At 38.5% G+C, this 24905-nt stretch overlaps 2 protein-coding genes across 2 annotated transcripts in view; both read left to right on the top strand.

Annotated features, from left to right (window-relative positions):
* The first annotated feature begins 1468 nt into the window (after positions 1-1468).
* LOC116506428 (butyrophilin subfamily 2 member A2-like) lies at positions 1469-12750 on the top strand. The gene is made up of 4 exons (XM_032214172.1): positions 1469-1685; positions 2675-3079; positions 4908-5192; positions 9280-12750. The coding sequence occupies exons 1-4, from the start codon at positions 1625-1627 to the stop codon at positions 9312-9314; spliced, it is 786 nt and encodes a 261-aa protein (XP_032070063.1). The 5' UTR covers positions 1469-1624; the 3' UTR covers positions 9315-12750.
* Positions 12751-12842: 92 nt separating this feature from the next.
* The window catches only part of SIDT1 (SID1 transmembrane family member 1), a 65251-nt gene continuing 53188 nt past the window's right edge, over positions 12843-24905 (top strand). Inside the window, exons 1-3 of the mRNA XM_032213164.1 lie at positions 12843-14432; positions 20420-20541; positions 23566-23736. Coding sequence (XP_032069055.1) covers positions 14238-14432; positions 20420-20541; positions 23566-23736 — 488 coding nt within the window. The 5' untranslated portion in view covers positions 12843-14237. The remainder of the gene's footprint in view (positions 14433-20419; positions 20542-23565; positions 23737-24905) is intronic.

The following is a 24905-nucleotide window of genomic DNA, read 5'->3' as shown; positions in this document are numbered from 1 at the left end:
GCTGGGGGGAGATGCCATCTGTAGAACATCTTATAAAGATTTTCTTTATACACAGTAGCCATTGTTAGTTTTTGATTAAGTATCCAAAATTTTTCCCACTTAGCCAATTCCACATTGTAACTGAAATTTTTCGCCCAGGCGACCATAGTTGCTTTGACATGTTCCTCCTCTAGCTTGTATTCCAACAAAAATCTATACAACACTTTAATCAGCCTGTTTTCTCTCTGTATCAAAAGTTTATCTAATGTTGTGTAATCTTTGGCAATACCTTCCTTCTTCCTATCCTGTGCAAACCTTGACTGTATCTGTAAATAAGACCACCATTCTACTTGTACCCCTTATGATGTCAATTCTAATCTAGTTTTGATCTCCCCCTGTCTGTTCAATAACTCTTTATATGTAACTATATTTTCCATATTAATTAAATTTGGATGTATGTATGCTTCCATCATAGAGAGCCAAATGGGTATTTTGGTGTAGTGGTTGTGTTTAATTTTGTTCCATATTAATAACAGGGACTGTCTGATATAATGTCTACTGAAATATTTATGTGTAGGTCCTTTTTCATACCAAAGGAAGGCATGCCATCCTACTTGGAGGTCATGACCTTCCAATTTGAGTAATCTTTTATTTCTCAACATTATCCATTCTCTTAGCCATGTTAGAGTGGCCACAGTATAATAAAGTTCCCAATCTGGTACGCCAAATTCTCATTTTTCCTTAATGTCTTGCATAGCCTTGAGTTTTATTTTTGGTTTTCTTCCCTGCCAAATAAATTTTGAAACCAGTTGATTCAAATCCTTAAAAAACCTTTTTCTAATTTAATGGGAATATTCGGAAATAGGAAAAGAAATTTTGGTAATACATTCATTTTTATGACTGCGATCCTACCCATCCGGGACAGTTGTGGGTTTTTCCACCTTTCTAAGTCTTTCTTAGTTTTATTGATCAAAATTTTATAGTTATTTTCTTTGATGGTCACACACCTTGCAGATAAATGTGTACCAAGATAATTGACTTTTTTAACAGTTTGGATACCCAATTTCTTCGTTAAGTCCTCTTTTGCTTTTGATGTCATATTTTTAACCAACATTTTGGTCTTAGTCATATTTAGACTGATTTTTTTGAAGAGGCTGGGAGTGGGTGGGTGGAGTGGATAGTGTAAATGGGTTTGGGGGAGCATATACAGATCACAGGTTGTCCATCCCATTCAAGATGAAATTTATAAAACCTTGGCAGAAACAGGAGCTAGTAAGTATGCATTTCTCATTCTCTTACAACTCCAAGATCCCTTTATGTTGAAGTGAATGCCCGAACTAGGCCTAAGTAAGAGTATAAACATGCTCCAAAAGAAAGCATACCATGTGTACTTTATATATGCTTTATATATGCTGTATATTGTATGTAAGCATATCTGAGCTCTGCTTGAGATTTTCTACATTTCACGATTTGTTTTCCCAGAATTAGATGTGTTGCCTTAGAGCTCAGGGGAAGGAAGCTCAGTGATGCAATGGTGAGGAGGAGTTCTGGGAAAGGAGCAGCAGCTGGTAGCAGAAGGAGGGGCAACTGAGGTTGAACCTGGAGCTTAAGCAGGAGAGTCTCATCTTTGTTTCTTAATGGAATAATGGCATCCCTTGCAATCCTAATCTACCCTTCACTTCTTCTAGTGCTTATTTATCATGCAAGTAAGTAAACTTTGTACTCTTGTTTTCAATCTCTAAATGATTAATAGGATATTTTAAAAGGAAAGACACCTAGGAATATGATTTTTGTTCATTAAGTTTTAACATGATGAGCTGGTGGGTTTCTGAATGCAATCTAGGTAAAATTTTATGGATTATATTTATATTTTATTTAATAAACTACCTCAAAAAGTTTTGAAAAGCAGAATAGAATAGAATAGAATAGAATAGAATAGAATAGAATAGAATAACAGAGTTGGAAGGGACCTTGAAGATATTCTAGTCTAACCCCATGCTTAGGCAGGAAATCCTATATCATTTCAGACAAATCGTTGTCCAATCTCTTCTTAGAAACCTCTAGTGTTAGAGTATTCACAGTTTCTGGAGGCAAGTTGTTCCATTGATTAATTGTTCTGACTGTCAGGATATTTCTCCTTGGTACTAGGTGGCTTCTCTCCTTGATTAGTTTCCGTCTATTGCTTCTTGTTCTGCCTTCAGGTTCTTTGGAGAATAGGTTGACACCCACTCACCCCCTCTTCTTTGTGACAGCCCCTCAAATATGGAACACTGCTATCATGCCAACCCTAGTCCTTCTTTTCAAAGCCTATGGTGGGAAAAGGCCAGAAATTATTGCAAACTGATAGACTCTCAGTTGCTATGTAAATGATACCCAAGGAATATAATAGTTACTCCTATTTCCAAGTTAGGTTGGGCTAAGTTGTGTATATGGGGAAGAAGCTCAGCAAGATGGCTAGTAGGTAGGAGAGTTGTACCACAAATGCAATTAACTGATCTTGAAAATAATATACAGCAATTATATAGTATGTTTTATTTTATTTGAGTTACAAATGGTTGAGAAAAAGCATAGCTTATCTAATCCTTGTAGTGTATGTGAAACATTAGATTTATATCAGAAATTGATTGATTGATTGGTTGGTTGCTCGAATTTTTTCCTTGATGGCTAAATCAAAGCTGGTTGTTCCATTATCTAGCTGCAATGGATGAGTTCAGGGTACGTCCGTTCGACAATATTTCTCTGCCGTGCCATTTCTCCTTTGTGGATAGCACAGAAGGTTTATCCTTCACCTGGGAGAGGGAAGATATCAAGGAGGAGCATGAAGTAGAAGACGATGATTTTTACAAATATTTTGTCGGACTTCATGATTTCTATCAGTTTTATCCGAAGTTGATATATAGCTTTAGCAACAACATGGAACAAGTAGAAGAGCGGAATTCCCTCTATGAAGGCAGAGTCTGGGTGGATGAGGAAGAGATTCCAGAGGGCAGCCTGGCCCTCATGCTGGAGCAGGTCCAGTTTTCTGATGAGGCTGTGTACATATGCAAGGCCACTAATTCAATGGGCAGAGGGACAAGAAAAATGAAGCTTCTTGTGGAAGGTAAGAACGCTTGCCTATTCTCCAGTATTGCCCAGTTGAAAATACCTAATACAGCAGTACTGTGGTGTGTGAATGATCTTTTATAAATTGTTGAATCTATTTTTCCTCTGTTATCAATTCTATCTGTTTATTCTACAATAAGAATAAGATATCTGTACAAGAATGCACTTTTCAAAATGAATATATTTCCTCTCACTAGATTTTTAAAATACTTTATCTTGCTTAGACAAGAAATCAAATCACAAATCCAGACTGAGGGGTATATGACATAGCAATAGATAATAGAATATTCAGTAAAAACAATAACAGAAAATAAAAGATAGTCATTAAAAAAATAAAATTTCACAGCACATTTTAAAAAAGACTAAGAATAAATTAAGATTCCAACAATTTTTATATATACTGTGAAATCGTTGCAACTCAAGCATTCTTGGTTTCAATCTTTAGACAGACAATCAAAATTGATTCAGAATATGAAGGGTAAGTGATTTTTCAGGAACAATTTTAGAACACTGGATCTATCATAAAGTGAGATCTTTCATCTTAAGGTCTCTTAAAAGGTTGCTGACAGTAGTGCATCCTACTTCCAAATGGCGAGAAATATCAAGATTCCACTGTTAACTTGACCTTTGGTAGTTTTTGGAAATGACTTCTTTTACAACTTTGTTTCTGTAAGATAGCTTGTTCTTTGTAAATATATACACAGAGCCTGAGCTTTAAAAGCATTAACATTTCAAGATTATTCTTACTAACATAAGAGAATCCAGAATGCTATAGAAGTTGCTGATATGTCAAGTAAAATGCAGTCTTTTTCTGGATAAATATTTTATCCTTCAGCTGAAAAGGACTAGAAATAGCAACAGAAGAATAAACAGGAGTGGTTAAGTAGTTTGCTTAATAAGGAGTACCGTACTTAAATTGCATTTCTAAGCACATCAAAGCAAATCCTTACATAGTTAATCATGAATATTGGCTAAAAGATTGTACTGTAAAGATATTTTAAAAGGGTGAAATTGTTTCTAAGCTGAAACATTATTTGATCAACAATTGCCTTGTTTTTCAGCAAATATAAAGAAATGCAATTTGAACTGATCTTTCAAAAATGAACATTTTATTTCTAAGCATACATCACAAACTGAGCCTAACTGCATTATTCCCATATTCTGCTAAGTCGTATTATGAAAATAAACAGAGGAATCTATTTTACATTATTACTTAAAGCAGGGCAGCAAGTCAAAGAGGAACAGTTAGAGGAACAGAATAAGTACCAGCAGTAAATTGGGAATAGCTCTCAGAGTGATAATCTACAAAAGTATAACAAGGCAATAAAACTGGCATATTTCTGGGACTCAGGGGTGAAGTTGAAACTAGGTAACTAGGTAAAGGGACATGACTATCGATGCAGAACAGAAGTATTTATATAAGGGAGAAGCTTTGAAGATTAATTTTCTGGAAAGAATGTGTTCCTTCTCACACCCACAATTTATGCCATACCATTTTTTCTTACTTTTCTTCTGAAGAAATTGCAAGTCATAGCTAGGATAAAATGAATCTTACTAATACTGAGCAAAATATCCTACAGCAGATCTTCAGAAGTTCTAATCCAGCATTTCCCACACCATCTTTTCTATATATTTAGGGCTTTAGCTCTTCTAGTTCTACAGCTTGGATGTCCAATGCCTCTACTGAATGGATAACTACTGGAAATGAAGAATGCAAGCTCTGGAAATCCTGCTGTGTAACACGTTTGGCAAATCTCAGAGCAATTGTTACAAAGCTGTAATTAGATTATAACTAATTGTCCTGTTTTTCCACCTCTCACAATTAGATGCTGAAGAGCCACAGGTGCAGTTCAGCACAGTCGATGATGCACTTGTAGCCAAGTGCATCTCAGCAGGCTGGTACCATATGCCAAAGGTAACCTGGCGTAACCGCAAGGAAGAAGATCTGTCTGGCTATTCCAAAACAGATATTCTGGAAGAGAAACAGGATGGGTCCCACCGTGTGGTATCTACATTACATTACCCTGTACTACTCCATGAAATCTACACTTGTCACATTGAAGAGAGTGATGTGCTCAACAGACCTGTTAGGTCCATCCACAAAGTTCCAAGTTAGTGATCTCTTGTTGAAAGCTTCTGTCGGGTGTTGAAAAAAAGAAATATGTTGTTAAGCAAAGACACGAGAATAAATTAAGCATGATAGAGTAGATGTTTTCTTCTTCCCAGCAACCTTGCTCAGGATGCTGTCTTTCAGTGGTCGGAAATGGTTAAACAAATCATTGGGCTAAGAGGGAGGCATATGGCTTTTTCCTTCTTCCCATTGACTGTGGTCAAAGGTATAAGGGGCATGCTCAATAAAGAGGAGGGTGAAAGTGCAAGAATGAGTGTTGGCCTTCGAGATGTTGCTGAATTATACTTCCCAATAATAATGGTTAAAAGATTCTGGCAGTTACATTAAGAAATGTCTATAGTATTACAGATTCCCCAGCTTTAGAGTAGCGTGTGTGTGAGAGAGAGACACACAAATTAAGATGTGATGAATGTCAGGAGTAATGGAGGACAGATGTACACACATGTAGAACTATGGATCAAACCAACAATTTGTGTAGATTGTTTTTTCATGAACATTGTGTAGACCTTATATCGTTCTCCTGTTTCTTGAAGCAGTTTGGCCAAATGCAAAAACAATCGGCTGGATCAACTCTTACCATCTGATTATCCATCTTTCCAGGCAAGAGGAAGGAGTAGAAACTTCCACACTACTCCTCTGAATATTCATGAATCCTGGCCATGAAGGCTCAGATTGAGAGCTGTGGCATCTTAGACGCCATTTTTGGTTTTGACACTCAACGAGGTGTCATTTGTTCCTAGTTAGAAAACTGGCTTCTCATTTCAGTTAATGCTTATTGACAGTTTTAAAAATACATATTTAGAAATACATTTCATTGAATTCAAATAAACTTAATTATCAGTAAAATTGGCAACTTTAAAGAACAGGTGATTAGAATGTCAAAAGTGTTTATTGTCTCTCACAAACAATAGACAGAATGTGGGGCACAATTCTTTTTTTATATGCATATCTCTATTTCCCCTCACTTTTTGCAAATAAACAGACAAAAATAATTTCTGGTATAGCAATCGATAGTGTACTTAATAATTGAGATTGGTATACTTAGTTCAAAGATGTAGGAGTACTCCTGATGCAGCTACCCAAGCTGAGTTTCGTAAATCTGAGAAAACAAAATGGTTCATGGCAAGTTAGTTATGTAGAAGTAAGTTCCATTACGGTGAGAGAGCATTAGAGGCCACTTTCTGTGGTAATTTGTATTGATATAAGATAACGCAAGTACTGATCCTAAAATTTTGGATGAATATGCACCTGTGAATGTCCCTACAACAAAATGGGAAAGCTTTCTTCTCTTCGGGGACAGATTCTTAGAAGACTTATTTGCTAGTGAGCCAACATATCAATTGTAAATAGCACTATTTATTATTTATCTTTCTGGCACTCTTTTCTTTAACTTTCTCATCACAGATTGCTACACTAGTGATTTGTAGGGTCTTGTAGAGCATCCACCAGGGTAGAAAAATAGCAGTAATATTTGGTTTTACCCTAGTGATTTGTAACATCTCAGCGTGCTGTTCAATCATTGCTATGGAAAAATAGTCTCCCGTTGTTGCCACAGCAATGACAGCGGGTGACACTGAAAATGCTATAATGCTGTAAACAGTGAATGATAGTTTTTTTTTTATCATTTCAGTGAATTGGATGGTGCGAGGAAGACACTATGCAGTGGGCGGGGGTGGGGTCTTCTTCATGACTGCATTGTTGTGCTTTCCTCCAGTCCACACATGCTGGGATATTTCTATTCTGCCCTCATTGATGAATCTCATTCTGCCTCAGCAGTGAGCAAAGCAAATGATGCTTTTCTTAGAGACTCAAATGGGGCCATCTAAGGAGAGTAATTGATGGATTCTCTTGGCTTCGCCTGCCTGAAGAAACAAACAATGCTATGCAAGGAAAAGACACTTTTTCACAGATGGTAGAACAGCCATCAAAATATGGTTAGCCGATCAGTGTTTGTTGGGAAGTAGTTCTGCCTGGTCTAGCAGCTAGTGCTCTCCTACTTTATTGGGTGGACCCAATTAACTCATCTGCAGAAATGGGTGTATTCATTCTACCCAAGTAAGCGGGAAACTGTTGGCTTTATCAGGCAGAACAAAACATATCCCCTGCAATAAAATTGCCCATCCAGCCATGGCACATCAGGCAATCATACAGCTGACTGGGGGTGGGGGTGATAGCAGGTGAGGGATTCAGGCGGTTCAAACCGGATTAGGCGAAACTGTAGTTCCGGCGATCAGGTAGCCCATCCCACCAGTCTCCTTTGATTCTGGTTGAATCCCATCACTGGATGGTAGTAGTGAAGGGCAATCTTCGAGAAGACTGGTGGACATGTTTCCAAAAAAGGGGTAAATAATTTATCCCCTCTGCCTTTTCCTCTCTCCTCTTTCTCTCTCTCTCTGAACTAGCGGGAAAGATGGGGACAAAGTGGTCCATGTTTAAAAACAGCATTTCCCACTTTTGCTCCCCCCCCCATGAATGAAGTGGATTAAATCACCAAGGATAGCAGATTAGAGCAAGATCTATGTTTCAAAACAGGTTTCCCTACTCTTGCTAGCTTGAAAAAGAGATATAGAAGACGAGAGAGAAAAGTTTCAATCACCTTCCTAAAAAAATGGGTGACATACTTTTGGTTTCTCCTGTCATGCAAACCCAAGTCCTGGAAAGCTGTGCTTGCAATAGCTTCAGGTACTGGGCAGGTTGCAAACACTAGCCATGCCCTCCCTAGGCATCCTTTAGGAGATGCTGAAGTTGTTAAAACAGGAACTCTTGTTCTAAATATGTCTTCAGGCTGCTACTGCAGTGGGCTAGAGTTCCCAACACAACCTCATGAAGACCTGCCCTTTAACACTAATTAGGGAGGCAGTTTCATACTGTGATTAGTGGACCATGACGAAGAGCCCAGAATCTGATGGGCAAGTTGTTCTTGCCAATGATCTGAAATGATAGCTAGTAAAAGAACCTTTGAAATTAGGGTGAGTGGCTGCATGAAACTAGATCAAAGATATTACGATGTTTCAGGTAGCACATTTCTACGATAGAGGTGAAAAGTTTTCAGGAAATGTAACTTTTTCCAGTCCATATAAAGGGTAGCATAAGCACATCAAAAACAGGGGAAATATTTTACATTTGAAACTATGAAATATATCTCTGCCCATGTAAAATGGATGCATTAGTTGAGATTTCAAAATGTTGGTATCTGACTATTAATAGCAATGAAGTTACTACAGAACCAGACAGAAAATATTCACAAATTTGGTCTGACAGATCAACAAAGAGGAATATTCTATATCTATATTGTAGATATAGATATAGATGATATAGATATAGATATAGATATAGATATAGATATAGATATAGATATAGATATAGATATAGATATAGATATAGATATAGATATAGATATAGATATAGATATAGATATAGATAGATATAGATATAGATATAGATATAGATATAGATATAGATATAGATATAGATATAGATATAGATATAGATGATATAGATATAGATATAGATATACAGTAGAAGATATAGATACAGGTAGTCCTCAACTTACAACCATTGATTTACTGACCATTTGAATTTGCAATGATGCTGAAAAAATTACTTATGACTGTTTTTCACATGACGATTGTAGCATCCCCAAGGTCACATAATCAAAATTTGGATGCTTCACCACTAGCATATATTTTATAACAGTGCAAGTGATTCACTTTACAACTGTATCAAGAGTGGTTGTAAAATGGGACCAAATTCACTTAACAACTGTCTTCCTTAGCAATGAAAAATTTGGGCTTAATTGTGGTCGTAAGTCAAGGACTACCTGAATAAGTATGTATATAGGTATAGATATGTAGGGGTAATCATGATTGTCTCAAAGGTTTTGAGTCAGAACTGATGAAGCTTCCTGGATGAGAAGTGAAACGTCGTCTTCCTCAAGGAAAAAACATAGTCCACTTGCCATTTGAAAAACCTCATTTGAGATATGTAGGAGTATTTTTTTTTAAACAAATGTGCTGGTTGTTTGTATGGCTGGGTTTGTTTTAATGTTTTAACTTTTCTTTTTTCAGAGAGGAAATATCATAATATGTACAATCACTACTAGAAAATCAACACCAAGTTGATGTAGCGAGGGAAGATTTTTCATCATATCAGCTCTGTACAGTGCCTGCAGCAGCAGAAGGAAGAGGGAAAATACAGAAAATGAGACAATACATTTTGCATGTTGAAAGGAGGGGATTGTTTATATCACTGTGTTAGATGTTTGAATTAAATTGAATTGAATTAAAAACTGCCAAAATATTCCATATGGACAACCAAGACTGGACTGAGTTTTTTCACACTTACAGGGGTTATTTGGTAAGCTCATCTCCTGTGCTAAACCATCCCCAACAGATGCCATTCTCTGCTAGAAGAAATCTGGCCGAGGGGAGCCCACCTAGTCTCTAGTCTAGAGAAATTATTTCATTGTCAAACCAGTCTTGCAATTAAGAAAACTAAAAAAGTAATAAAAACAATAGGAATCATATATAAACATAGGTCTGCAACAATTAGTTTTCCAGTGATTTTGGTAAGACTCATTGAATTGTGTCTTTTGTTTCAGAAGCAGAGAAATATGTTGACAGGACTGGATTGCTAGTTTTACACCTAGCCTTCCTCTTTTCTGGTTCAGGCTTAGGAAGAGCAGTGGGGGAGTTAATCTATCTTCATGAAATTAAAATCCTTCATTACAGTTCTGTGTTCTGTAAGAACAGACAGCAGGACCTTGATTTTATTGTGTTGTATCCTTTTTCAGATATTTCAAGGGAGCTCTTGTATTCTCTCTTCAATTCTCTTCCCAAATCCTCACATTCGTTTTCATAGGACTTAGTCTCTAGCTGCCTGATCATCCCCACTGCATCTTTTGTAGTTCAGTTGAATCCTTCTTAAAATGTAACACCCAGAATTGGACAGGATACATGATATGCGATCTGAACATTATATAAAATAAAGAACAGAAAATAATAAACCAATCTGGGTTGGTCACCGGGATCAGGGGTTTTGTCTCCTGAGCTTTCGGACTCGTGCTGGAGCCCATCTCAGTAAGATGGGCTTCAATATGAGTCTGAAAGCTCGGGAGACAAAACCTCTGGTCCCAGTGATCAACCCAGATTGGATCCTGAAACATTGTACTGGGACAGGTATTTTTGCCTTCATTCGTGAAAAAATAATAAAGCATCTATGATAAGTAAATGTGTCTCTCCCCACCACCACCACGCAAAAGATACAGGTTTCCGGTCTCTGTTTCTTAGCCAAGGGAGTCAGCGTTGCCGAAAGATATTTTCCAAGGTCATATGGGAAGATAGGTACATAGAACACTCTTACCATCTCACCAAAGTGGTACCCATTTATCGATTCACATGCTTTTGAACTGCTAGGTTGGCAGAAGTTGGGGCAAATAACAGGTGTTTCCCCTGTCACATGGTGATTGGATGCTGAACGGTTGACAAGCCCAGAATCTTAACCACTAGGCCAACACATCCCCTACAAAAGGTAACAGTATAATAAAATAAACATAGCCTGACTCTAACCATACATGAATTACTTCAGATACAATACTGCAATTTATAATGACAACTGTTAGCCATCAAAGCCCTCCAGAGTGGCTTTGCCTTTGCTGTCTGAAACGCCTATCATGCAGTGGCCAATTTGATGTTAAGAGAGGCAAAGCATTGGTGATGATGAAGACAGGCTAAATGTTGCTGTTAAACCAGGGTTTCTCGACCTCAGCAACTAAGATGTTCAGCTCTCAGAATTCCCCTGCATCCACAAATCTTAAAACTGTTGAAGTTGAGAAACTCTATGTTAAACAATGCCTCCTCCCCACTTCCCAAAAGGGTAGGGAAAGCAAGAGCCTTTCCAGAGAAAAGGAGGTTCTGAAGTCACAGGAGACTGTTAGTAAAAGGCAGAAGACCTTATTTTTGAATACTTCCCTGCACCTATGCAATCTTTTTCCCACTTCTGGTGAACGAAAACAGCAAGCGGTGGGAGGCTAAAAACCCTCTGCTCTGTTACAGGTAGGAGTTTTGAATTTAGCTGGTTGCCTCGCTACAATACAGAAATCTGTTTTCACAATCTCTGTAATATGTTGGTGGCTATTTCATAACTTGAGTGGCAACCACTCAAATATACAGTTAGTCGTAACTATTGGAAAAGATTGCCCACACACAGCCATATTGGAATGAGAATTGCTTTTCCATCTCAAGCCTTGTAGAGTACAATATACTGAATTCATCTTGTTGGGGTTTTATTGGAGGGGGGGAAAGGAAGGTCTATCCATTATCAGGCAGTAAAAGACACAGCCGTGACTTCACCAAGGTCATTATTCACCCATTTCCTCAGCAATGGTGATGTTTGTGTATAGCAGCTGGCAGAGTGGGTGATGTGACATCTGCTTTCCCTTATGGAGCAAAGGGTCTGCTTTCTGCCCCCAAGCCAGAGATGGGCAGCACAGTGGCAGCTGCTCCCCTGAGTAGGCGACAGACACATAAACGGCCCCCAGGCAGTCAATTAAGGGAACAGCAGGCAGGAAGACAAAGCTGCTTTGTGGCTTCTTCTGCCTTTTCTCCATTTATGCTGCCTTCTGATGTTTTGAAGAATCCACCAGCTGAGCTGAATGCTCATCTGAATGCAGGGTAGGACACTGTTGTCCTGCCTCAAACAGCAAAGGACCTCTTGGATTGTGCAGTCCATAAATAATTATTTGAAAGAAAATTCCTACTCTGCTAAATGGAGCATTATTGACCGCTTTCAGAAGAAGAGGTCTTCATGGGATTCCTAAATATCTAGTGACCATTTCCTAATGTCCTTTTGAAAAGTAAAATCATAATGCTGGTAGCATAAGTGGGCAAACTGATTATTTAAAATTATTCCTACTGGGGTTTAGGCCAGATTTAAACTGCCCTGGGAAGCACCTAATCTTGGAATTGAATAAATAGGTTGGGAGGGACATTAGAGGATATCTAGTCTGATCCTGGTCCAATGCAAAACATCCTGCATTACACCATCCTTGCCAAATTACTAACTACTTTCCAGTGTCAGAAAGTCCATCAGCTTCCAACTCTGGAATCTATTCCATTGCTGAACTGCTCTAATTCTAGGAAATTTTTCTCGATGCCCAAGCAAAATCAGGTTCTTCATAATTTAGACCTGTTGCTTCTTGTCTTCTGAAACGAAATTCAATAATTCTTCTCAGTCTTCTGAATAACCACCTTCAGATACCTGAAAATAACAATTATGTTTTTTCAGTCTTTTTTCTCTCTTCTCCTTTTGTTCCTGTGTAAGCATGCAGGAGTGGTAATTGGCCCAAAATCTGTATTCATTATAGTACTTTCATCTGTTCTTTGTTCTTAAGGTTTTACAGGAAGGGGAGGGGGTGGGGTAGTGATACCAAATGAAATTTAGGTAGCTTTGCTTTGCAGGATCTTGCTCCCCCACCCCCCAATAACCTCTAACACAGTGTTTCTCAACCTTGGCAACTTGAAGATGTCTGGACTTCAACTCCCAGAATTCCCCAGCCAGCGAATGCTGGCTGGAGAATTCTGGGAGTTGAAGTCGGGACATCTTCAATTTGCCAAGGTTGAGAAACACTGCTCTAACACTTGGCTCATTTTATTGATTTCTGTCCCCACATCCACACCCACATGTGCATATGTTATCCTCTCCCTATTTCATCTACCCTCAAACAAACATGTGACATAGGGAGAGGTGGCTGTGTTCACAAGAAACACTGAACTTCAAACCTACAAACATACTGGAGCTTAGATAATATGTAACCCTAGCAGTATGTTGTGAAAACTCAGAAGTTTGGAGTAAATTACAGATAACCATGGTGAACAAACTCAGACACTGACCTGATCAAACTCAGCCAGAAATTTTCCATTACTTAGGGTGGGCTCGAATCTCTCCTCCCTGCCCCCACTATTATTGTTGTTGTTGTTACAATTTATATTCTGCCTTTGCTCTAGGAACTGACAGTGACACATCTAGCATTGCCTCATTTACAACCCTTTGAGGTAGAAGGGACTGGTCCAACATCTCACCGGAGTTCCAGGGAGATGGGTGGTTAAGAAATATGAAATATAAATAAGGAAAAAAATAAAGTCTGCACGGTTCACTAAGGGCTCTCCCTAGACCGACATCTCAAATCAGCTTACCTAGAAGCGAAAGTGGGGTAACTGCAAGTATAAACTTTGCTATTCAAAACGAACCCTGTCGGAAGCATTGCTTACAAAAGGCAAAGAAGCAGGAATGTGGACAAGATACACGGACAAGATTGAACTAACGCACTTAGGAGCTTTCCTGTGAAAAAGGCACGGGATTCGGTCCCGTCCCGCTCCCCGCCCCCCCCCCGCGCCGAACCCAACATCGTAAACACCAGGCACAGCGCGGGGATGGGGCGCAGAGATCCCGGTCAACGACGAGTTACGCTCCCTCGCTTGAGACAGACATTCGGGGGCCGAGGGTGGACGGCAGCAGGGAAGCAGCGGCGGCAGAAGCAGCTCACTTCCTGGGCAAGTTCGACCGGTAGATCATCCGCGTTCCACCAAGGAAGGCAGGCAGGCAGGCAAGCGCTTCACCTGCCAGTTTCTCTTCCTTCCTTTCTAGAGGACCGAGGACTCCGCGCCTGCGATCCCAGGCTGGATGCGAAGCCGAGACAGCAGCCACCGGGAGCCTCGGCGGGTTTGTCTTTAAAGTTGAGTCCAGGGAGATCGATCGGCGTCATCCTTCCGAAGTCCGGAGAAAGCCGGCCTCGCTTCGCCACCCAGAGGAGAAGATCCACTGACCACGCCTCGACCCACTGCGGATGTCCCTCTGAAATGAGCCAGGTGGCAAGGAAGAAGGGCGTGGGAAGCCCCGGGCGCGGCGAGCGGCCGGCCGCGGCTGGAAGGCAGCGAGGTAGCGAGTAAACAGAGGGCGGCCAGGCCCTGGGCTCGCGGAACTCGCCCCGGTCGCTCTCCTTTCGGCAGCCTCTTCCACTGCGGCGGAGATGAGCGGCTGGGCAGGGCTGGCCGGGCTCCTGCTGGCCGTGGCCGGAGCTCAGAAGCAGCTACTGCAGCCGCCGAGTAGCCTTCGCCCTGCCTCCGCGGAACACGCCGCGCAGTTCGACCACGTCTTGAACGGGACGGTCAACCGAGGCACGGAGCGGCTGTACTCGTTCAACTACACCAGTAAGGCAGGCCAGGTAAGGCGACAGGTGCTCCCTGGGGCAGGTGCGGCTGGACTCTGGAAGGCGGGGGAGAGGGAGAGCTGGGGAGGGTCGGCTGGTGGGTTCAGATGGCGAGGCAGGCGAAGACCTCCGGGGGGGGCAAATGCTGAAGGCCTGCGGTGGGGCTCAGATGATGGGGAAGGTAGGAGAGGGACAAGGCCTAACCATTGGGAATTGAAAACCAGTCGAGTTATTCATTCATTATCCCTTTCAAGAAACACCACCCCTCCTCCCGTTTTGGCAGTTTCCTAGGTGCCAGCTATTTTTTTGAACTTGTTCTTTTATGTGATTGTTTCTGCAAATAAAACTCCCATTTAAACAAACTTCAGATTTCCCTGTTCTTTCTGAGTCATGACAAATGCTTCTCTTGCTTCCTTGAGATAATGGCAGAGAACGGTGTTATCACCGGATTACATAACAGTTAACTCCATATTGGTAATTAGAGGTTATTATTCCATCCATCCGTCAATCACACTGGTGGGGGTTTTTTTGGGTAGGGGAGAAAAGGATAAGCAGTGTTATTCAAAGTTCAATAAAAGAAAAGGTATTAATAAGAGATTAAAAAGATGTTCATTCATTCTTTGTGTGTGATCATGCACATGTGTGCATGTGTGTGTGTGTAAACCCTAAAGTCTGACACTGCTCAAATGAAGGAAATATATATTCTTTCATTCATTTTCTTTAAGTATATTTCTTTCATGTCTATCACTTACTTTTGAATTCAGTCCAGTTTGTTTATTTTTTACTCTTTCCATTTTACCATATACCCTTAAAATATAACCCATTCCCTTTGCATTCAAAGCACTTTTGCTTCTCCTGATATACCCAATTCTCAGTTCTATGTAAGAAAGAGGGCAGAGTATATAGTATGTTTGCATATTTTGATACACATTCAGTATTTACAATAATCTCCATGTTACCGACTCTTTTTATCAGTAAAAAAAAAACTACCTGGAAATGTGGAAAGAACAAATCCTTCACTGAACTAAAAAATAAAAATAACAAAGCAACACATGTAAATATTTAACTTGCCAACCTTATAGGCAAGTTAATGTATGCATGTGTATGTATATGTACAAATCTAATAATATTTCATTCCCTAAAAGGTTATAAGCCAATAAATAAAGAGAAACGTTTCAATCCTGGTGTCTAAAAAGTCACTGTCTCATTCTGTGGCCTCAAACCCACGTAAAATTGTTGCTCTGCAGTGTCCCTTGAGCAGCAACTGCCTAGAGCACATGTGGGTGATTTCCCTTTCTTTCATTGAGAGGTTTCAAAGAACTTGACCTACTCACCAGTTTCTTGATCTTTCCTGTGATCATCAGCTTGGCTTTTACAGAGCCTCTTCAGTTCACTATAACTCCCTCAGAAGCCATTATTTCTCCCAATTTGTGATTCAAATTTTAAGAACAAATTCAGTCTGGACCATATGCACATATAGTTTTGTCTGTTGGCTGATACAAAGCTAATTTTTTTTTACTTTTTATTTTGTTTATGCAAACATAACATCTTTGCAACACATTACACTTCTTTTACATAACTATTGTGATTCTTTTATCTGTACATGTAAATCTTATATAACTATAACTATACATAGATATACATTTATATTATTTCATACGTCTTTTTTCTCCATTCTATATATAACAACCTTTATGTACATTTGACTCATTTTATATCCATTTCCTATTATTTATTTGCTACAGTCTATTTTGTAATTCTACTTTTTATTCATTTTCCGGTTTTGTAATTATTTTTTAATTTCTTGATATTTCTTCTTTTCTTTTTTGCTTTCCTACTTTCCCCCCTTTCCTCTAGCCAATTATACCATAAATCCCATACAGAGTAATATTCAGATTCTTCTTTATTTTTTTATTCTTTCATGAGGCTATCCATCTCTGCACATTTCAATATTTTTTATTACATTTTTGTTGGTATGTAATTATTTTTTCAATTTTGTGTGAATGAGATTCTAGCTGCCGTGATTATGTGTAGAATTAAATATCAAATATTTTTCTCATAATTTCCCTTTCTAATTCCTAACAGAAATAATTCAGGTTTTAATTCAATTTGGTGTGTGTTGATCTTTTATTTTTTTCAAGTATTTTTTTGCAGATGTGCATGTCCACCACATATGGTAGTATGTTCCGTATTGTTGATTGCATTTCCAACAGATAGGTGAACACTCCAGGAACATTTTCACTATTCTCGCTGATGGGAGATGCCATCTGTAGAACATCTTGTACATGTTTTCTCTGTATGCCATTGCCATTGTTAATTTATAATTTATTTCCCAAATTTTTTCCCATTCTGCCAATTCTATAGTATACCCAAAATTTGTTGGCCATGTTATCATCATTTCTTTCACTGTTTCTTCTTCCATTTTAAATCTTAATAAATAATTATATATAACAAAAAGGCAACAGTAAAAAAAATATTGGGTTCTGTCTGGATGGTCTCTTGTGACGAGCCAAAGGACAGAGAATGGAAGTAGTGATCTTTGGGCATACTGGGGGTTGTAAAATCTATCTATCTAGATCTAGATATAGATATAGATCTAGATCTAGATATAGCTATAGATCTAGGATCTAGGATCTAGGATCTAGGATCTAGGATCTAGATCTAGATATATATATAGATTCCATTTTTCTTCGGTTCCCTGTAGAATTTTATCCAGTTCTTGTGGCTCCTTATAGAATCCGTCCCTTTCTTTGTCCTTTTTATACCTTGTCTGTATTGATACAAAACTAATTTAAAGATGGATGTTGACAAATTTATTTATTTATTTTAATTTTTTTATTAACAAACATGTAAAATAGACACACACAAAACTTAGACGTACACCACATTTACACAATACAATATGAACAGGAGCTTCCTGTTCTTTCTAATAGCAATTATCAATCGATAGCGCTCACCTTATATTATTTCCCCTTCTATTGTATTTCATTCGGATTTCAGCATTCTTAATCCTTTTCTACACATTCTCTGAGGAGTCCAATAGACCTCAAGAAAATATTTTTGCTAAATCAAACAAGTTGTAAGAAATATGTCTACTATTGTTTTAATACTTGGAGCCATTGATTGAGTATTCCAAATTGTTTGACTGTTATTCAAAACTATTTTTATTGATTTAGTTTCCATAAACATTGGAGGGCACCTCACTAATTTCAAAACCTCTGGTGTTTCTGAGGCTGCAAGTAATGCAATGCCAAACCACATACATAGCAAGTTATTTTATCTGTACATGTTGCTATTCAACCTTTCTAGGAAATTATATTTTTACATAGAATTTCAAAACTTCTAAAAGTATCCTTATTTAATAACCATTGGAGAGTAAAGATTCCATTATGACCCTATGTTTTCCAGAAATAAGAACAACTCCAAAGTGTGCATAGAGGTAAGGAATCTGACCTCCCCTTGTCCCTATAAAATGGTGGCAGAAATCCCATTTCTTGCTTCCTTCTGTATTTTAGGCAGCCACAATTGTTCTAGAACAGGATGTTTAAATGCTAGATTTCATTTCTGGAACAGCTGATTCTGAGCAGAGGGGAAGAATTCTAAAGTGGATCATGAATCACATCATTTAGCTCAGTGGTCTCCAACCTTGGCAACTTTAAGACTTGTGGATTTCAACTACCAGAGTTCCTCAGCCAGCTTTGCTGGCTGAGGAACTCTGGAAGTTGAAGTCCACAGGTCTTAAAGTTGCCAAGGTTGGAGACCACTGATTTAGCTTACTGGCTAAGATATCTTTACCTGGTTAAATGGTTACCATCCCTTCCACACAAGTGAATCCTTAATTTGAACAGGCCAAGTGGGGTAATGTGCTCCCATTGTTCCCATGTCTCCGTTTAGCATTATGTCCTCCTGGTGACATTAAAGCATTTGCATAAACATTAGCTGCCCACTGTGTCTATGTGAAGTATGCTGCCTGTACAGGTAGTCCTTGACTTATCACCACATTTGAGCCCAAAATTTCAGTTGTTAAGTGAGGCATTTCTTTCTTTCTTGCCACAGTTGTTTAGTGAATCACTGCAGTTGTTAAGTTAGTAACATGGTTGTGAAATGAATCTGGCTTCCCCATTGACTGTGCATGTCAGCAGCGCACAAAAGCTGATCACATGGCCCTGGAATACTGCAACCATCATAAATGTGAAACAGTTGCCAAGCGTCTGAATTCTGATCAATGACCATACGGATGCCACAACAGTGATGAGTGTAAAAAAACAGTCGTAAGTCGCTTTTTTCAATGACATTGTAAGTTCGAACGGTCACTAGAGAAACTGTTTTCAAGGACTACCTGTACTTGCTGAGGAGCTATGTCTTTGGGGGGGATACCTTCTGTCTCACATAGAATCATAGAATTGTGGGGCTAGCAGTGATCTTGGAGGTCTTCTAGTCCAACCCCCTCCCAAAGCAGAAGTTCTTCTATTCCAGGCAAATGGCTGTCCAATCATGTCTTGAAAACCTTCAGTGACGAGCCCTCACAGCTGTAGGAGGAAAGCTGTTCCATTCATTAATTCTTCTCATTTTCAGGAAATTTCTTCTCAGTTCTAAACTGGATTTCTCTTTCCACTACTCATAATTGTTTCTAGTCCTGCCCTCTGCTGGTTTAAAGAATACTGTAAGTCTATCCTATGTGACAGCCCCTCAAGTACCAGAAGACAGCTGTCAAGTCATCCCCCCCCCCAATTCTTCTCTTCATTAAGCTAGCTATACCTACTTCCCTTAATGCTTATCACATTTTTCAGTCACCTTGAATTGATTTTCCTTTTAGGATTTCTATCCATGAAATTCTTTCTAATCTTTCTCTTAGTTTGTTAAAGTCAGCTCTCTTAAAGTCTAAATACTTTTTTCAGTCACTTTTGTCTGCACTATGGTGAATTGTTATATGACATGGACACTTTCCCCAAAAGTTCCTACAATTTCCATTCCTTCAACCAACCTAACCTTATTAGTTAGGATTAAATCCCGTATAACTGATCTTGTAGGTCCCTCCTCCACCATTTGGGTGACAAAGTTGTCAACTAGGCATATCAGAAACCTGTTAGATAACACTCTCACTTCAGAATTTGTTTCCCACTACTGTACACCCTGGCTAACTGACCAGCAAAAAGTTTGTCTACAGGTTTACAACAACAGTTTGTTTAGTGACCGTTCAAAGTTACAATGGCACTTGAAAATGTAACATGACCATTTTTCACACTTATGATGGTTGCAGTATCCACAGTGATCATGTGATCAAAACTCAGATGCCTGGCAACTGGTTCATATTGATGAACCAGTTGTGTTGCAGGATCATGTGATCACTTTTTGTGACCTTCAGACAAGCAAAGTCAATGGGAAAGCCAGATTCACATAATAACCAGATTACTAACTTAACTGCAATGATTCACATACTGTAACAACTGTAGCAAGAAAAGTTGTAAAATGGGGCAAAGTTCACTTAACAAATGTCTCACTTAACAACATAAATTTTGGGCTCAATTGTGGTCATGAACCGAAGACTACCTGTATTTCGTCTGCTTGGTTGAGTGGCCTATAGTTTCTTTTTCTTCTAATATTCACCCAAATACCTTTAAGAAGGCTTTTATCCCTAGTATTGTGTACTTCTATAGAGGTGTAGCAATTTTTCACATACAGAGGAACTTCTCCCCGTCTTTTAAAATCGATTCTGGGTTTTTTAAAACAATTTATATCCTTTTAGCATTTATATTCCAATCACCAAGTTTTAGAAATTACAACAATATTGTACCTGCCCTCATATATTAGGTTTTCACGTTATCCCTGTTGGTTACTCAAACTCTGGGCATCCATAATGTCTTTTTAAGTCTGCTTCTTCTCTTTGTGAGCCACATCCTAACTTACTCCCATCAAAAAAGGATTAAAGTGGAAATACCATTGCGGTTACAGAATAGGCATTGATTGATGGGAATGCCCCGGCTGTCTCTGTCTCTATCCAGGCGGATGCCCTCCGTGTTACCGTGAAGAGTGACTCCGAAGATGATCAGTACCCTGTCTTGTTTGTAGTTCGGCAGCAAAAGGGGGTGCTGTCCTGGCAGCTCCCACTCATTTTTCATGGGCTGTAAGTAATTACTTCCTGTCATAAGATATTTATTTATATTCTGTTTAGTTTTTCTCATTCCAACTTCTTCCCTCAAATTCCTTCTACAAATATTTCTTTTAAAGGGAGCCTTTTACTCTTTCCCTGCTAGAGAAGAAGCATTCCTTCATTAATTTTTTTGCAACATTGAATTTTACTTTATGGTGTATTTATTCTTTATTGTATAGAGAATTTACACTGAGTTAAATGTGTAAAGATAAGGATAGATATTAAGTTTAAAAAAACAATGCAGTATTGCCAGTTTAATCTCTTCAATTGTATTTAATTAAATCCCAGTAGCTTTCCAAAGTAGATAGTAATTCCCGATCAAACAACTTTTTTTCTTACAATATTGGTTTTCATATAATTTTGGGCATTGCCTTAAGCTATCATTTGAGTAAATATGCCTAAAAAGCATTAAAATATACAGCTTTTTCTCTGCTAAAAAACTGTGTGAGATATATTTTGGAAAACTGTGTTGTTTTTGGAGTTTTGTAAAATAGACATACATAACTCGAAATGGCTGGAAATATATGTTTACTATGAATTGACCTCATCTATGTTATATTTAATGTATTTGCTAAATTTATACATTTATATTAAAATGAATCCAAACTGGATTGTTGTAAAGTACATATATAATATGATAGGAACAATGGGAGTAGTGAAACAAATGGGAGCATAATATATGTTTTAGCAGAATCAATATAAGAGCCTGCTATCTGGTTCCACCCGGTAAATAACAAACTGTTCTGAATAAGCTAGTTTTCAGACTTTCTTCATGTAATAACCCAATTTGGACCTTAGTAGAACATTAATTCTTGGGGTTTCAATGGCCAACACAGAAATATGAGCTTCGTAGTACAGGATATCCAATTTTTCCAACATTATCTATTTGATTTGTCGGGGTAATTTCATTCCTGTTAAAAACATCACCTCTTGAGCAAAGAAACTCTAACCACCAGCTTGCATTTAATATCCATCTATAACTGCTTTCATATGTCTACTGCTTCACTTTGGAAATAAAAGAAATGGGTATCAATGGCTGGCAGTTAATTCAAAATAATTTCACATAGCTATTGGAGAACAAAATGAAAGCCTTTATTGTAGATTGGTATAAAGAAATAAGAATTTGTTTTAGCTTTCTGGAATTAGCTTTCTCTGTTTGAACTGAAACCTGAAGGTCTCCAATCGAGATGTAGAATATTGTGTTTTGATTATGCCATAACCTGGTGAAATCTAGGAGAATAAACAGATTCTTACTTCTATTGGAGACCATTCTAAAAACTACAAAAAACCCTCCAGGTTATGATTGTAAAGTGAATAATTAACAGCTAGATATATTACAGGATTAAAATAAATCCATTTAAAATATTTTTGAAAGGTACAATAAATATGAAATCATATTTTCATACATTAATTTCATTTTTTTCATGTTTCTAAACACCTGGACCCTCCAAAACTGGATTATTCCAATTCATCCTTCCAAATTCAGTTACATGACTAATTTTACTTTTTAATCCCTTGCAATGGTCAGCTGCTGGTTTCTTTCAAGCATTGAATCTTTTAAGGTACTTAAGATTGCAGGTATTTCAAAAGTTGCTAGGGCTTCTGGGCCATACTGCTTGATTAATACCTCTTTCAGTTATTGCCAAACAAATACTATAGAGAAATTAAACTCAAAACATAAACTCTCGGAATCCTTTATATAGCCATTTGAAATCAGCTGAGTTAAAGTGTTGATATAAGCATTCCAATAAAACATATTTTCCTACTATTATAAAATTAGGCTTATTCCATACCACCAATATAACTCAATTTATAACAATATAATTTCATATCATCCAAGTGATTCAAAATCAAAATGTAACTGCTTAGTAATCAAATATGTCTAGCAGTTTTCATAGCTGGAAACAAAGATTCCTATCTAGCAAAGCATGTCAGGATTTTCAGGGTGTTAAATCTTTATTCTTCAAATTGGCTGAAAAACTCCTCAAAGGTCTTGTGCAATAGTGGTTTGTTTAGTGACCCCCCTGGCTAACTAACCTTGAAAAGGGGAAGTAGAGTCAGACACTGTTAAATACCTGGATAGGAGACCACTAGGAAATTCCAGATATGTGGTCTAAATTGCGAAGTCAAAAAACACCTTAGAAAAAAGCAAGAGGAGACTATTTCTATATTATTGCCAACAAAATTTAAGGGATATGTCCATAAAGTCACCAGAAGTTGAACTCAACTTGGAGACTTCACACATTATCTTGCATCTGTTTTCTTTGCCAAATTCAAGTACAGGACATGGATTAGAGGCTGACTGATGCTGGACAGATTTCAAAGAGAAAAGGTCACCAGCAATTAGGAATTGATGCAGAAAAATCAATAGGCAGATAAGATATAAACAAGATTAGCAAAGGTAGATAAGAGAAGATAAGAGGATGAGACAAAAGGCTTATTAGGTGTATGCTATGGAAATTGCTCAGGCTAAAAAGCTAACTTGGATGTCAACAAAGTGCACTGATTATATTCAGAGTAGTACTAAAGGCCAAGAGGTACTCTTCACCCACAATGCTGGAACTGCTCAATGCCTGAAAGAATAGAGCACTTGTGACTCCACTTATTGGCTCCTAGTTCATGATATATTCCAGACACAGTAACACTTCTGCTCTGAGTGAAGGAGTTATTTTTATCTCCTCCCTTCTGTTTTAAATGGCAGTAAATATTTGGATGAAATTATCTTCATTTATATAATATTTTATGGAGTCTGAGTGCAGGCACCTATAGGACTCTCAAAGGTTTGTCTGGCCTCACCTTGCTCTCCTTTAGAAACACTTTTTTAAAACCTGGGTTTTGAAGAGTCGAAGGCCAGGTTGATTTATGATCCCAGCTGGTAGAGGATGGATAATTAGTATTTAAGTGTATGTTTTTCTCCAAAGCATTATACTCAACTGTGTGGTTTTTTTAAAAACACAGGTTTTATTCTGAATGTCAGATTTTGCTTTGTCTCGGCAGCTACCAAAGAAGTTACAATTACACAGAAGTCAGCCGTACCCTCTGCCCATCTGAGTCTGTACCTCAGAATGGATCTTCCGAGCAAATCGTATTTATAAATGTTGCTTCCATGGCTCCTTATAATGCCCACTATCAGCTGCAAGTTACCAAGATTAAGAACTTCCAACTTAGGTGAGTGGTCCGTTTCTGGATTTACCATTTCAGAACAATGGAAAACAAGTTTTGTTGTTGTTTGGATCACTACATTAAAAACAGCACTGGCTGAAAAATTAACACAACAAATCCATGTTTAAGCATCCTTTAGGTAAGAATTGTTGTACTCATATTTGATTGCCATGTTTAACTAAATTGATTTTATTATTAATCAAATTCATAGGGATGCCTATCTCATAGAAAGTGACTTTATAAATATATAACACAGCAATTCTCAATAGATTATCCCTATACAAATATGTTTGGGGTTATAAATATTAAACATCAATGTTTAAAGTGTTCTTTTTCCTTAAGATTATAAAGAATTTTTATATACTCCCATTTATATATCATTTTGTTTTTGTCCTTATGCTGGTTATTTTCAATATTTGTTCTTTTGTTTAAATAGAAAAACAAAAAACCCTCTATATTTTAAAAATTCCCATGGACAACACATTTGTTCTGCTGATTACAAGCTGTTTGGACTGCCTGCATGGAGATAATGCAAGCTGTAGTCATATGTCCCACTGATGCTGCAGACCAAAGTAGGGGTGAAATGCAAAACTGAGGACCTTGCAATGTGACAAGAATAACACAAAGAACAAGAAAAGAAACAGCGAGAGCCAAACCCTCTGAAAAAAAACAGTAGCAATAGATTTATCAATCTAGGCCAGTGGTCCCCAACCCCCGGTCCGCGGACCGGTGCCGGGCCGTGGAGTACCTGGCACCGGGCCGCGCAGCGGCCGGGGGCCATGATCGCTGCAGCGGCCGGGGGCCATGATCACTGCAGCGGCCGGGGGCCATGATCGCTGCAGCGGCCGGGGGCCATGATCGCTGCGCAAAGGCTCCTGGGCCGTGCACAAAAGCTCCTGGGCCGTGCTCAAAGGCTCCAGGGAAGAGAGCCCTGCGCTGGTACGCACGTGATATATAAACAATCAATGTGTCATCGCGAACAACACCCCCCCACCCCTGCGCGCGCTCAGCGGGCCACGGTAAAATTATCAAAGGCTGACTGGTCCGCGGCGATAAAAAGGTTGGGGACCACTAATCTAGGCCATAAGCTATATTAGAAGCATCAAAGGCTTCTTGCTAAAAATATTAGCCTTCTATTATATATCCTGCGGATCCCCACTTTTGCATGTCAAATC

The sequence above is a fragment of the Thamnophis elegans genome, chromosome 3, assembly GCF_009769535.1.
Source record: "Thamnophis elegans isolate rThaEle1 chromosome 3, rThaEle1.pri, whole genome shotgun sequence".
Classification (NCBI taxonomy): Eukaryota; Metazoa; Chordata; class Lepidosauria; order Squamata; family Colubridae; genus Thamnophis; species Thamnophis elegans.
This window is presented reverse-complemented; position numbering and strand designations above follow the sequence as displayed.

What these genes read in the sequence shown, in the direction of transcription:
- LOC116506428 (XM_032214172.1), top strand. Translation starts at nt 1,625, where the DNA reads ATGGCATCCCTTGCAATCCTAATCTACCCTTCACTTCTTCTAGTGCTT. An exon ending in AGTGCTTATTTATCATGCAA is followed by an intron (nt 1,686 to 2,674) that starts GTAAGTAAACTT and finishes TCCATTATCTAG; the next exon opens with CTGCAATGGATGAGTTCAGG. An exon ending in AATGAAGCTTCTTGTGGAAG is followed by an intron (nt 3,080 to 4,907) that starts GTAAGAACGCTT and finishes TCTCACAATTAG; the next exon opens with ATGCTGAAGAGCCACAGGTG.